Below are 14068 nucleotides of genomic sequence, written 5' to 3' on the forward strand. Positions count from 1 at the left end.
ATTTTCATTGTTACTTCATAACTGTAGTGATGCTACTGTATAAATCATAATGTAAATATTTGTGTTTCTTGATGGTTTGGGGCAACCCCTGTGAAAGCATTGTTCAATCCCCAGGTTGAGAACCACTGCTCTAGGGTTCATTTTTGGTTTTTGAGGTCTTCATGTAGCCCAGGTTAGCCTCAAGCTTATGCTCCATCCACCTGCCTAATCACCTGGGACTGTGGGTGTGTCCTACCAAACCTGCACCAGTCTTTCCATCTTCAATGGAAGCATAAATCAGAGAGATGCTGTTTTAGTTATTGTTATATTGCTGTGAAGAAACTTCATGACTGAGACAACCTATAAAAGGAAACGTTTAATTGAAGACTTGTGTACAGCTTCAGAGGGTTAGTCCATTTCCATTGTGGCAAGAAGCAGAGAGTCAGGCAGGCAAGCAGATAGGAACGGTGCTGGAGAAGTAGATGTGAGCTACATCCCGATCCAGAAACAACAGGCAGAGAGAGAGAGAAAGAGAGAGAGAGAGAGAGAGAGAGAGAGAGAGAGAGAGAGAGAGAGAGACTAGGCCTGGTGGCATGGGCTTTTGTAACCTCAGAGCCCACCTCCAATGACACATCTACTCCAGCAAAGCCACACCTTCTAATCCTTCCCAAACAGTTCCACTAATGGGGAAATATAAGCATTCACACATATGAGCCTGTGGAGGTCATTCTCATTCAAACCACCACAGATGCTACTTAGGAATCTTTTAATGGGAAGTGATATGAATTATGTCAAGCTGAGAAGTCAAAAAGGAAGTCATTGTCTTGGCAAACTGAGAAATTCAAGCTGATTGGCAGCATGTATCATGGTATTAGTCTCATCATTTTCCTGTATCTTGGCTCTGCATTTCTCTGGGTTTATTCTCTTATAGGCTCATGTCTCATGGTGGATAAGATGGCAGCCAGCTACTCTGGCTTGTCACCATCCCACTCAGGCACTCAGATAGAAAGACAAGCTTTTCTCCTACAGGCTCTTTGATTTTAGTGAGCTAGCCCAGTTGGTAATGATTTGGCCATGGGCTCATTTTAATTGTTATGATCAGGACACTTGATACTGGTCAACCATGTGATCACAAGCTACCTGGACAACCAAGAATAGAATCACCTGTCTTTGAGAACATGTATGCTCAGCTCTCAGAAAATTATGATGCAGTTTCCAGAAAAATGGGAATTCTATGTTGTCAAACTACAAAGGAAAAGACAATTGTTTCAGCTAATAAGGCTTTATATAACAACAAGCTGCCACTTGAACAACTAAATAAAACATTTTAAAATATGAAAAGGTAAAACTTCCCCCCATGCCTCCAATGTCTTATTCAATGAGTAAATTCAAGAGTGATATTCAAAAGGCTTTCCAAAATCAGTAAAATCAGGGGTGCTGTGGCCACCGTTTTCAGTGAGTCCTCATTCACACTGTTAACCTGCGCATGTGCACTGGTTTACTCTGTTTCCAAAACTTTCCGTTTATTTTTGATTTTATTAGTGGAAGTAAAATTTGCTTATAATACATAGTTTTGTTTATAGTTATCCTTATTCCCATTTACTGAGCTTCTTTGCTTTGAAATCTTCTGTTTTCCTCCAAATCTGGAAAATCATCAGTTATTATTTCTTCATCCTTCCCTCTCCTCCTGAAACTTTGTATATTACATTCATGTGTAGCCACTTAATATTTTCCAACTAAGATTGAAACTTTGCCCAATTTGTTTTCAGTCCTTTCTTCTCTGCTAGAATGAATATTTTTGTCATCTTCAACTTCACTATTTTGCCATTTCTAACTTGTCACCGTTCCCTCCCCCCATGAAATCTTTATTTAGACATTGTACTTCTGAGTTTTAGTATTTTAATACCGTATTTATTTTTAGTGTCAGTTTTCTGTGGAGATTTGGCATGAACTCACTCATTTCTTTAAGTCCGTCATCGTGTTTATGAGTGTGAATTTAAAGTCTGTGAATTCCAACATGTAGGTCATTCCAGGACCTGTTTCTAATGACACTTTTTCACTTTACTTTGGGTTCCATCTCCTGCTGCCTTTTTTCTCTCCTCCTCCTCCTTCACCTATTTCTTTCCAGAAGTTATTTGAACATTGGTTACTTCACATTTCTGTTGTGATCTTTTGTGCCCATTTCATCTTTACCAAACATAGACAGATTATTTTTCTTGTCACTATTGCCCAAACACTCCTCTTACAACTGTTTACAATGTTTTAGGATGACAAGTAATTTAGTGATTGTGTAAACTGTGTGAGAAGGTGTGGATAGTGTATGTAAGTACTATGTCATTCTTCAAGGGAATCAAGCACCTGAGGACTTCGCTGTCTGCAGGGAATCCCAGGTCCAAACCCTTGAAGATATAGAGGGATGACTGTACATGACCTCTGATGTCAGCATGTACCTCTCAAGTCTGATGAGTCTGCTCTGTCCCACCAGACAAGCTCCTGCACTGCTCCATCTCCATACAGCTCTATTCCCTGAAAATTGCAACCACTGCAGCATCACAGAACTCCAGTCTCTCTCTTTCCATTTTAGTAAGATTGCCAGTACTGCATGGCAAGAAAGTGAGAGCACTGTGCAGAGACCAGAGAGTGGCCACAGGGTTTACCTATTGTACTTCCCCCTCTAAAGGCCAAATTTTACTTAATTCAGCTCTTAATTGTATAGTTACTTTCAGCAAGAAGACAGGCCCAATATTAGTCATTATTACATGATCACAAACAAGTCAGATGCAGATATTGTTAAGTCAGCATCTCTCATTGGGGAGATACGAGACTTAACAAACATTTCAAGATCTATATACTCCTTTCTCCTGTGAGTGAGTGAGTGTCTGTGTGTGTGTGTGTGTGTGTGTGTGTGTGTGTGTGTGTACAGTGTCTTATTCTCTGCCCACAGCAGTAGATGTTATTCTTTCTTACCCAAATTAGTAAGAGTTAGTAACTGTGTAGCACTTTGAATTCTGCTGGGGAAGGAATGTGTACACTATTAGCAGCAATCCCTTAGATCATGGTGCCCACAGTAAAAGTCCTAAAAATTTTTTTCCTCTATTTCAGCCTCTTCACTATTTAGTGCAGAGGTAGAGGGTAGCTTCTAGTGAGTGTTCTAGGCCCGGTGTTGACGCCAGCAAACTGTAGCTTCTTCTAGGCACTATAAAATATACAACAGCACCCACAAAAGTAAGGTAGAGAACAGGGAGTCTAGGGTAATGCCAACACAGAGGCATTGAATTGCACACACACACACACACACACACACACACACACACACACATACACACACAGTGGGGGGGAAGGCATACACAATGCTGTTCGGTGTTTGGAAATGAAAATTTACTTTGAAGCAAAGCAAAGTGATCTTCCATCTATCCTCAGCTGAGTGACCCAACTAAGATAATATTATTGACTGGAAATCACCTGTAGGAGCCAACATTTGGTACAGTTGCAAATGCCATTGTTACCTCGTAAGAAGACTCACCTTAAATTCAAAAGATTAAAAACTGTCATTTTTTTTCAAAGAAATTCCCTTTTCGTGTAAGGTTCATAGAGAAGTGGGCTTTTGTCCTTCTAAAGCCATCGGTATCTCTGTTACATCAACTTCAGTCTGGTCACCTCGAGTTCTCAGATTCTTTGTTGTGGAGAAATGAGTGGGGCTCACTGGAGAAGCTCGCCTAAATCAATTCATACCATTCAACCTAAGTTTTGGTTATTTAATTCTTTGTATTCCTGTGGGATTTCAAAGAGCCTTGACCTCAAGAATTTCGAATGAAGGGAGAGCTCTTGCTCCGATGTCTAATCCTAACTCACAGCCCTTGGCTCTACTGTTCCACCTGGTCCATGTCAGGAGTGTTTCTCCTCATGTCTGCCAGATGAGTGATGTGGGTTCTTTTCTGGTTTCTTCAAATGTTCTTAACTTTTCCAGATCTAATGTATAGTTCACCTAAACATTAAACAATAGCTTAAACAAAAAGTCATCATATTAGAACTATTTGAAGTAAATTTCTCTAGTTGAATTGCAATTTTTTATTAATCTTTTTCACCCTCTGAATGGAATCCCAGATTTGTTCAAATCTCCTGACCTGTCTCTCAGACACATAGATGCTACTTGGAATTTATTTAACACATATTTGATAACTGTGTTAAGGCACTATAAAATGTACAACAACACCCACCCAGTGTGTTGTCCTTGATTGGTAGATAGCTATTCACAATCTAGTGGGAAAGAGAACAAAACAACTTTTAACTTCAAATTATTTGGCCCTAGTGGAGTAGCTTGGTGGATAAAACACTTGCTATCTAAGCATGAGAACAAGAATTCAGATTCCCAGAACCCACATAAAATCTGAGTCCCCATGTACGGCAGAGATCCCTGGAGCACACAGAATAGCTAGATTAGACTAGACTAGCTCAGTGAGAGACTCTGCCTTAATAAGTAGAATGAACCAGACAAAAACACTGGGCTTCAACCTCAAGCCTTCACATGCACACCTTCATACATATTCACATACATATATGTAAAAAAATTAAACTATTCAAATGAAACAAAACAGTATAAAATCTTCTATTGTGGAATATCATTTTAAGGTGTGTTATTTTGTTGCATTTGTTTAACTCTGTGAAGCTGTGTTACTGTGCCTGTCTAAAACACCTGATGGTCTAATAAAGAGCTGAAAAGCCAATAGTGAGGCAGGAGAAAGGATAGGCAGGGCTGGCAAGAGACAGTATAGAGAGAAGGATAAATCTGGGGGGAATAAAGAAGTAGCTAGAGAAGGAGGAAGAATCCAGGGGCCAGCCACCTAGATGCACAGCAAGCCACAGAGTAAGAGTAAGATTTACAGAAGTAAGAGAACGGGAAAAGCCCAGAGGCAAAAGGTGACAGGTTAATTTATGTTAAGAGAAGCTGGCTAGAAACAAGCCAAGCTAAGGCCATTACTTATTCATAAGTAAGAATAAGCCTCCATGTGTGATTTACTTGGGAGCTGGGTGGCAGCCCCCCAAAAGAGCCAAAAGAGCAAAACCAACCAACAATAATCTTCAAGATAAACCTAGCAGAGAATATATGGGAACTCACCGAATGAAGGGATCCTCACAACTGCTGTAAGACAACAAAGGGAGACAGTTTAGACCACTGGTTTTCAACCTGAGCACTGGGAATCTTTTGGCAAATCCCTACCTCCAAAAATATTTACATTATGATTCCTAACAGTAGCAAAATTACAGCAATGAAGTAGCAAAGAAAATAATTTTATGGTTGGGGATCACGACAACATGAGAAACCATATTAAAGGGTTTTTGCAGCATTATGAAGGTTGAGAACCACTGGTTTAGATCTTCTCAAAAACAGGTTTAAATAGTCAGGTATTTGTAATAGCTTCCATGTTTACTTTTAGATGCAGTAGCAGAAGTACCCAAGCAAACCAACTAAGGGAGGAAAATTCATTTTGTTCATAATCTCAGAGGTTTCAGTCCATGGTCACCAGTCTCTGGTGCCATTGAATCCATGTATTCATGGGAGCAAGCATCCTGATGGACAGCATGTGGTAGAATGCTTGTCTAATGAATTAGTGGATTACCTAACGGTAAGCAATATACTAAGAGCAGGACAGACAAGGACAAGACACCCTTCAAAAACATGCCTCAATAACCAACTTCTGGCCATTAGACCACGGACCTTCTACTTTTCACCACTTCCAGTTATGTCATCATATTATGGATTCACCAAAGCATTTATCTATTGATTAGGTCAGAACCTCCAAGATTCAAACACTTCCCAACAGCCTATCTGCTTATTCCCTGATAACTAAGCACCTCATAATGAGTCTATGGGAGACAGCTCATATCAAACTATAAAAGCTTTTCCAAGACCTCTGGTACATTGCCCTCTTTGTCCTCTTCCTTACCTCAGCACCTTATCTCAGCAAGAGAAAAGAATTTGCAGTCATGTTATTATTATGTACTCTGTTACTTAAATGCCAGTATAGCTGCAGCATCGCTTTATTCTAGAAAAACTGAAAGTCTAAGATCAAGAGCCTTGTCTTTTGTTGCCTATAAATCTAGCATCTGAAAAATTATAGCAACAATCAAATTGAGTATGCTAAGCTAACATTAACTTTTTTCTGATTAGTTGTGCAGACAGGATCTGAGCACTCTTTGAAATCCATCAGTAACTTGAGTTTTTTTCTGGGGAAAATTGAGCATGGTTTCAGGCATTACACCTCCCAGGTAAACCTTCTCCTTCCCCCCAGGATAAACTACTTATTCGTTGAGTCAAGATGGGTTTCAGTTCTCACACTAACTCCCCAGGCAAAGCCAGAGGAGAAAGGAAAATACATATTAGCATACACAGAGTACAGAAGTGTTCTCTGCCCACGTATTCCAGGGGTTATATTCATAGCAAACCTTTGAGATTCCATTAATGCAGTGATTAATAAAACATTACTGAGCAGATTGCCCAGAGAGAGGCTACACATGCTTGTTTATAGTTGACACATCACCCATCATCCCTGAATGGAGAACTTAGTAGAGCTGCAGTCCTCCAACTGCATATGAATGTGGCTGAGCAGGGAACCTGTTTGTCTAGGGACTGAGCAGCTTTCTGATTTACAATGAATAGAACCTGAGAAGAAACGATTGCTACCTTTCCCACAATCTGATAAACTGTTATAGAGATAAACATTGCATTGAATTAAGCATGTTCATCTATTTTTCAATGTTGATTTTTAATTTCCTCTATCTTTCAATTTTTAGGGCTTCATTTTAAGTAATGCTAAGTGTTTATAAATTATACACAGCTCTACAGTCTTAATCACTATAAATTCTATGTTAAGGAAGAGATAAATAATAAAATACTAAGAGAGTGGGTTTAAGTACTACTTTAATTGATTGTTAAATTATAATTGTTAGACTACATTATATATTACTTAAAGATGCCCATGTCATATGGCCTAAATAAAGTTACTTTGCATTAAATTATTAGTCAGCTTGTATTGGTACTCTGAATATCTAGATTTTCCATTTATATAGTGTATACAGCATAAGTGGGTTGTCTTTTGGGTCGAGTACTTAATAATAATAACACCCACACTAAAGGAAACTCAAGGCATTCTTACTTCCAAGATTTTTTCTAATGATAGAGCTACTTGGCAAAAACAGAAACACTTTTCTGTTACTCTTGACATATACAAACATACTTTTAAGAATCAAGAATGTTACTTGACAGCCAAGACAACATTATTTACTTTGCAATTAAATAATATATTCTAGATGTCTAACTCATGGCCTAGTTCATATTCAGTAAGTATTCAATAAATATTTGCCTGAATCAAGGAATCTCTGAAGCTTTAAAAGAGGGTAATATGCATGCTTCCCTTGACCTAAAAAACAAGAAGTGTAGGTTCATTTATGGTTTCATAGGAATCCAACCCCACTGCAACTTTCAAATCCAAGGAAAACATTTGCTTGCTTGTATGTGGTTGGTATGTCTTATCCAAAATGCTCAGGGCCAGACTATTTTAGCTTTCAAATTCTTGAAGAAATTTTAGAATATTTACAGATTCATAGTGAGATATCTTGATGGTAGAAGCCAAATCTAAATGTGAAGCCCATTGGTGTTTTATATATACATTACACTCATTCCTTGGGGCAATGTTCTAGTTAATATTCCTGTGTTTGGGCTGTAGCCTGTTACACGTACTTCAGGGTATAATTTTTATTGTGCCATGTCAGTCCTCAAGTTACAGATACTGTGGCACTCCTATTTTCAAACTAAGAATTCTCAACCTATAAAAAGTATTCTCAGACATCCCCTTATTTTGTAAGCTGCAGTCTCACCAAGGACGTGCAACGGTGGAAGACACCTGGGTAATCAGACAGTTCCTGAGATTAAAAGCATGCATTTCCCTGTCCTCAGCCTGTCTGTCATGCTGTAAGTTTAAAAAAGGGTAGTTTATTCGTAAATACAATTGCCATGGATGTGTATAACCCTTCACAAAACACTCATTGACTATCTTCTGGAATGTAGGCAGCGTATCAATTCCTAGATACACAAAAATAGCGCGCACACACACACACACACACACACACTTCCTGCCTGTTAAGCAATCATACCTGTATGTGCCATCACCTTTAAAAGTCATGTGATGATTCCCCTGAGATGCTCTTTTTCTCAGAGCACTTTCTCAACAGGCAATTAAGCTTTCAGCCGTCTATAAGGTCATCTTTCTTCTTTGGGGAGTCAGTGTCAAACTCTCTTCACATTCAAAATATGTCAGTATTTTTTTAAAGAGACATGGTACACCTTCTCTGAATTAATTATTCTCTCTGATTTGGCAAATAAAAGCATGATTTTATAGAGCAATTCCTGTATCTTCATTATTAGTGATAATGATCAGTGTCTTTTGCCTCCTAGTGATGGCACTTACACTTCAAAGAGAATTGTACACAAGATCAAAGGAACCAGACATTGATATGTAACCACAATTAAAAAACAGCACTCTGCTATCAACTTTGAGAAGAAATGATTGTTTTAAGAATTCCTGGTGCCCTGTGGCAGATTGCCCAGAGGCTCTGGGTTAACCTTGAGCATTCCAATGGCTGCTGCCATCTCAGACCTAAACACATGAACTTAGCAAAATTCAGATAAGTCTGTGTCTCAAGAAAACAATTTATCCTTTGCCCACGTGGTGAAAGTTCCAGGAAGCTGGACTTTAAAGGGCACTGCTATCAGGAGAAGGGAGAAATGTCAGAAATGTTGAAGCGGGTACTGGACTAAGCCCTATCTTGAATTTGTCAATGGATCTTTTATCTCTTCTTAGTACTTTCAAAATCCTAAAGGCTGTATCATATCATTTATTCACAATGAACACATAAGGAAAGAAATATAAATTATAACTGCAATAGCAAATATTTCTTGAACACATTGCAGCAGGTATACCACACAGAAGTTTGGGAATTTGACTAGGGAAGGGAAATGCAAAAACAAAAAAGAAAAAAACAAACAAACAAGCAGAAAATACTTCTGATGTTTATTCAATGTCTATTGAGTCTTAATATCATAAGTATTTGGAGGGGAGAAAATAAGAGCATTCACAGTATGAGCAGAAGCAAGAGATGCTCATGCATATTCGTCTACCCTTAAAATGCATGTAGTCAATGTTTCTGGAGAGGAAGACTTGAAAGCAGGAGTGGGACAAAGTTGACAGCCATGGCAAGCTGTAAGACTAGAGCACTCACCAGGGACAAGGCCATTGAGCACCAAGGAACATTCCAGTGAAGAAGTCAGTTCTTAGACCTGAAGTCAAGGAAAGGTTTACACACTGGCGGGAAATGACCACACTAGACAGTCATGAAGTCTGTGCTTTAGAACATCTTTTCAAGGAGACACCTTTCAGGCTGTTAATACTTGCTAATTTATCTGAGAGCATGCCAGTACTGTCCAATGCTACAATCTACTGTGTAAGCCCAGAACCAAGGTCATTACTGTCCTTGTGAGGAACTAAACACACAGGCTACAACAGGCTTTGCCTAATACTGGCTACAAGAAGCAGCCACTAGCAAAGACACCTAAATTTAATGATTTTGAACTTGAGAGAGGGTTTACTTTTCCTAAGTCATAAAATGATGTTCTGAGAGCTAATAAGAGTTCTACTGAGGCCACGGCCATGACTGTGCTACAGATGACAGGAACTCAGCATCATGAGACAGTGGGGGCTGTGGCTTCAAAGGGATTGAGCAGGCAGAGTCCTCAGTTCTTACGGTCAATTGAAAAAAGTGAAATGGGCAGGACTCTCAATGGCTGAGAACCTAGGTACAGATATAAGGGGACATTTACTACATGTAGACTTTGAGGATGTTTGAGAGACATGTGGCTAAAACTGCTCAACCAGAAATCAGTGTTGGAGTTTGGATATCATTTAAATGGTAGTTCAAGCCATGAACACAGGAAAGTTAGCACAGAAATGTGGAATAGGAACTGGGGTGGGGGTTTATTAGATCTGAGATATACCCAGAAGTAAAATGAGAACATAGAGATAGCTAAGTCTTTACAGGAAGATAATAGTCAAGATTTCAAGAAAGGCCAACTAAAATAATTACCAGAGTTGGTTTGTCCAATTCAGAAACCCATCAAAAATCTTACTGAGAAACATCTTTATAATTACTGTTGTTTTTTAAAAATCATTTTTGCTCATATAACTTTTATCTCTTTAGGAATTCGGTGAAGGGCTCTTTTAGCCCAATCCTCCCTTATTGAAGGACAGGCCAAAGATCCCACTTGGAAATGAGAGAAGACTAGCAGGCAACATTGGCTCCACCCAGCGATATCTCCAGGAGATACAGAAACAGGATTCATGAAGATGTTGACAAGACTCCAAGTTCTTATGTTAGCTTTGTTTTCAAAAGGGTTTTTCCTCTCTTTAGGGGATCACAACTTTATGCGGAGGGAAATTAAGATAGAAGGTGACCTTGTTTTAGGGGGCTTATTTCCTATTAAAGAGAAAGGCACTGGAACTGAAGAGTGTGGGCGAATCAATGAAGACCGAGGTATTCAACGCCTGGAAGCCATGTTGTTTGCTATTGATGAAATCAACAAAGACAATTACTTGCTACCCGGAGTGAAGCTGGGTGTCCACATTTTGGATACATGCTCAAGGGATACCTATGCATTAGAGCAATCATTGGAATTTGTCAGGGCATCTTTGACTAAAGTGGATGAAGCTGAATATATGTGTCCTGATGGATCATATGCTATTCAAGAGAACATCCCATTGCTCATTGCAGGAGTCATTGGTGGCTCATACAGCAGTGTTTCCATACAGGTAAGACTGATAAATGCTACTGCAAACAGCTGTGTCTCTTTTCTTTTGTGTTGCAGGGGGACAGAATTAGACGGTGCTAATAATTTCATCAATGGGTGATATTAGCAATTTAAACTTTAGTTTCTATAGCTATTTAATGATGTGTTTCAATATAGAACACTCAACCACTGGAATTTATTTGAAGTATATTAAGTAGCTACAACAACAAAATAAACTGCCTAACACAATTGTTCATTAAAATGCACTCTGAAGATCAGCTGGAGTGGACGAGTAGAGACTTAGCTATGAGCGCCTCTGCCCAGCTTGTCTCCTTTCTCCTCCCTGTAAATCGTGATCTAGCCTCAGAATGACTTTAGAGTCATGCCAAAGATGCAACAGGACGCGAGGACGACTTCTTGAGCATCTTCCCAACTTCTCTGCTATGTCCTATCTGTTACTATCAGCAGAAGCAACTCACGGGGCTCAAAGTTGAGGAATAAGAATGCCTCGCCCACAGCACAAATGATGCAAAGTTATACAACATGGTCCTTATAAGTTGAGTTATATTTGGACCTATCCATGTTATCAGTCACAAGAAGATATGGTATCTATGAACTCTATTTTTCACATGATATTTTATTCTTTTGTTCAGAGATTAAAAATACAAAGAATTTCTCAGTGAAAATATATTCAGAGAAACCAAATAATTACCGGAAATCAAGGGAGAGACAATTTAGCAGGCAACATAAATTAGATAAAAAGCTGATAACTGCTCTTATAACTTCAGTGGAGAAAGAAAACACATCTAAGACTCCTTCAGGCCTCACTCACAAAGCCACAGAATTTTAGAGCTGAAAAGGACCAAGAACTCACCCAGTTCAATTTCCTCCTTTTCCCAATTCCCTAAAAGATTGGCTTCATGAAAACTCCCATCGGTAGGCAGAATGAGAGCTAGACCTTCAGTTGATCTTCTGTGGCTTTCAGCTACCCCATATGAATTCTACATACTACTTGAAGTTCAATATTTTTTTCTGGTGAGAGCATTCATGTTACAGTAATAGGTGTCCATGATTCTAAGAGGCACCATGCTCTGCCTCCTACGAAATTACTATAATCAAAACCAAAGCGCTGAAGGAAGTGATATGATAGGTTCTTTGTATGTCACAGTCCTACTTAAGGAGACTCTATTTGCATTGGCATAGCCTTATTTTTATATTCCAGATTTGTGGCACTTAAAATTCAGTGTATAATTCTGTGCTGTTCTAAATGAGCTATTTCAAATTTCTTTCCTTCTTCAGAGCACATAGTCATATTATGAGTAATTAGGATAATTGGTTTTTCATAAACACCCTTTAACTTTATTAGAAGGGTAGAAAATATTGCACATCTCAGAGCAGATCATGTAAATTTTGCCATCCCTTTTATACTTGAGTCAGAAGAGGTGAAAATTTCTGTTTGAAGAGGATAAAATTTAAGTCTTTATCAGACACACTTCAGCAACAATTTCACCAGCCAAGTGTCAAACATTTCCCAAGTACTCTCAATAAAGGATTGCATATATGTTGTTTGGGACATTTATTTTCTCCTGTAGTAAATTTTACTCTACATGTGTCCCTAATCATTTTTATCACTACTTAACAAGCTACCTTATAGATATTTATCCTATTTGACTTTGTTCTTTTGATACTATGCACTCTTCAGAAGAAGACAGGCTAGTTTAAAGGGAAGAAAAGACATATTACATGAGAAATCCCATATATGTTATCAAGAGAAGCTGTGTCTTTCATATCAAAGTACTTGATTTGCTATTGCATTCACTGATGTGGGCTCAGTACCACTGTGAATTATGGTGACTAACTGAGAGAGTGTTCATGGGGCACACAAGGTAAGTGATGAAGATGGCTGACATGATGGAAATTGTCCCAGGAAACAGGTAATCAGCCACATGAGAAACAATGTGAACGAGCACAGCATCTTTACAGGCTGATCAGACAGGCATGGCAAATGTTCATGTGCCAGGAGACAAAGATCTCACAGAAGAATAAGGGATGAGCTAGAGAAGAAAGGACAGGGCACTGGGCTCTGCTCTCTCTAGGAATTTAAAACACTTCTGGAGTTGTAAGTTCCCTGAGCATCTTTCACATGTATCAACCTCTGCTTCCATGACTACTGTGGTCATACATCCTGCTGTTTGGTGACTGTGGTGACGGCAGGGAGCTGGTAGTACTGCCCTAAATCTTTAAATATGTAGATTTTCTCAATATACACTGAGAGCTTGAACCGACAGAGAATGAAACTAAGTAGAAATAACTGAGCACAAATCCATCACATGATTTTAAAAACCTACCATCTAATCATAGCATCCAGGCACAGACCAGAGCCCAGAGTTTCATGTTGAAAAACAAGCTCCTGAGAAAGGAGCTTAGAGAGTGACATTCTGAGTCCATCCTTCGGTGGTTCCCTCAGATGTTTAGATATTGTAATGTTCCTATATTGATGACCCTTGCATTGCTGTGACAGAAATACCTAACAGAGACACCATATAAGAGAAAAGATGCATTTCATCTCATGGTTTCAGAGGGTCTTTGTCCATCTTGGCAAGGAATACGTGGCAATTTCATGCCTCTGGGAACATATGATACAGACTTCCAGTCATGGTAGACCAGGAAGCAGAAAAAGTTAAACCAGACCAGGAGGCAGGCCTGTCCCTCAGGGTGACTTTTGCCAGCTAAGCCCCACCTCCTGAGGGTCCACAGCCTCCTATAACATCACCAGCTAGGGAACAAGCTTTCAAAACTCCAACCTGTGGGGGATAGTTCCAATACAAACCTTAACCAGTTCCCCCTTTAACCTGGATGACTTTATTGTCCAAATTGCTTCAAAGAGGGTTTCCTCTCCAGCTTCATCTTCTCACTAAAGAAAAGAGAGTCTCCCAAAGGCAGCCAAGGAGGCACCTCCTGCAATCTTAGATCGTATTGTCAGGCAGTGTTAGCAAAAAGTACATGGAATGCAGGATTCTTAATGACTTGCTGGGTTAAGCTATATCACCATTGATGAAGACCTAAATAATTATTCTCCCAATATACTCATTAAGGACACAGAGTGGTAGTCCCTTTATAAAGCAGCCAAATTGATTTCTTAATTCAGTCATCAATGAACTCAGGCATCCAAATGCTTCTACCTGAGCAAATATACTTGGGGGATCTATCCACACCCTCCAGTGAGCAGGTTTCTTTCAAAGCATTTTGAAG

At 39.2% G+C, this 14068-nt stretch overlaps 1 protein-coding gene across 1 annotated transcript in view; it reads left to right on the plus strand.

The window, feature by feature from the left end:
* Positions 1–10245: 10245 nt before the first annotated feature.
* The window catches only part of Grm3 (glutamate metabotropic receptor 3), a 97248-nt gene continuing 93425 nt past the window's right edge, over positions 10246–14068 (plus strand). The window contains exon 1 of the mRNA XM_059256481.1: positions 10246–10838. Within this exon, the coding sequence (XP_059112464.1) occupies positions 10371–10838 (468 nt within the window). The 5' untranslated portion in view covers positions 10246–10370. The remainder of the gene's footprint in view (positions 10839–14068) is intronic.

The sequence above is a fragment of the Peromyscus eremicus genome, chromosome 3 (assembly GCF_949786415.1).
Source record: "Peromyscus eremicus chromosome 3, PerEre_H2_v1, whole genome shotgun sequence".
In the NCBI taxonomy this organism is placed as follows: Eukaryota; Metazoa; Chordata; class Mammalia; order Rodentia; family Cricetidae; genus Peromyscus; species Peromyscus eremicus.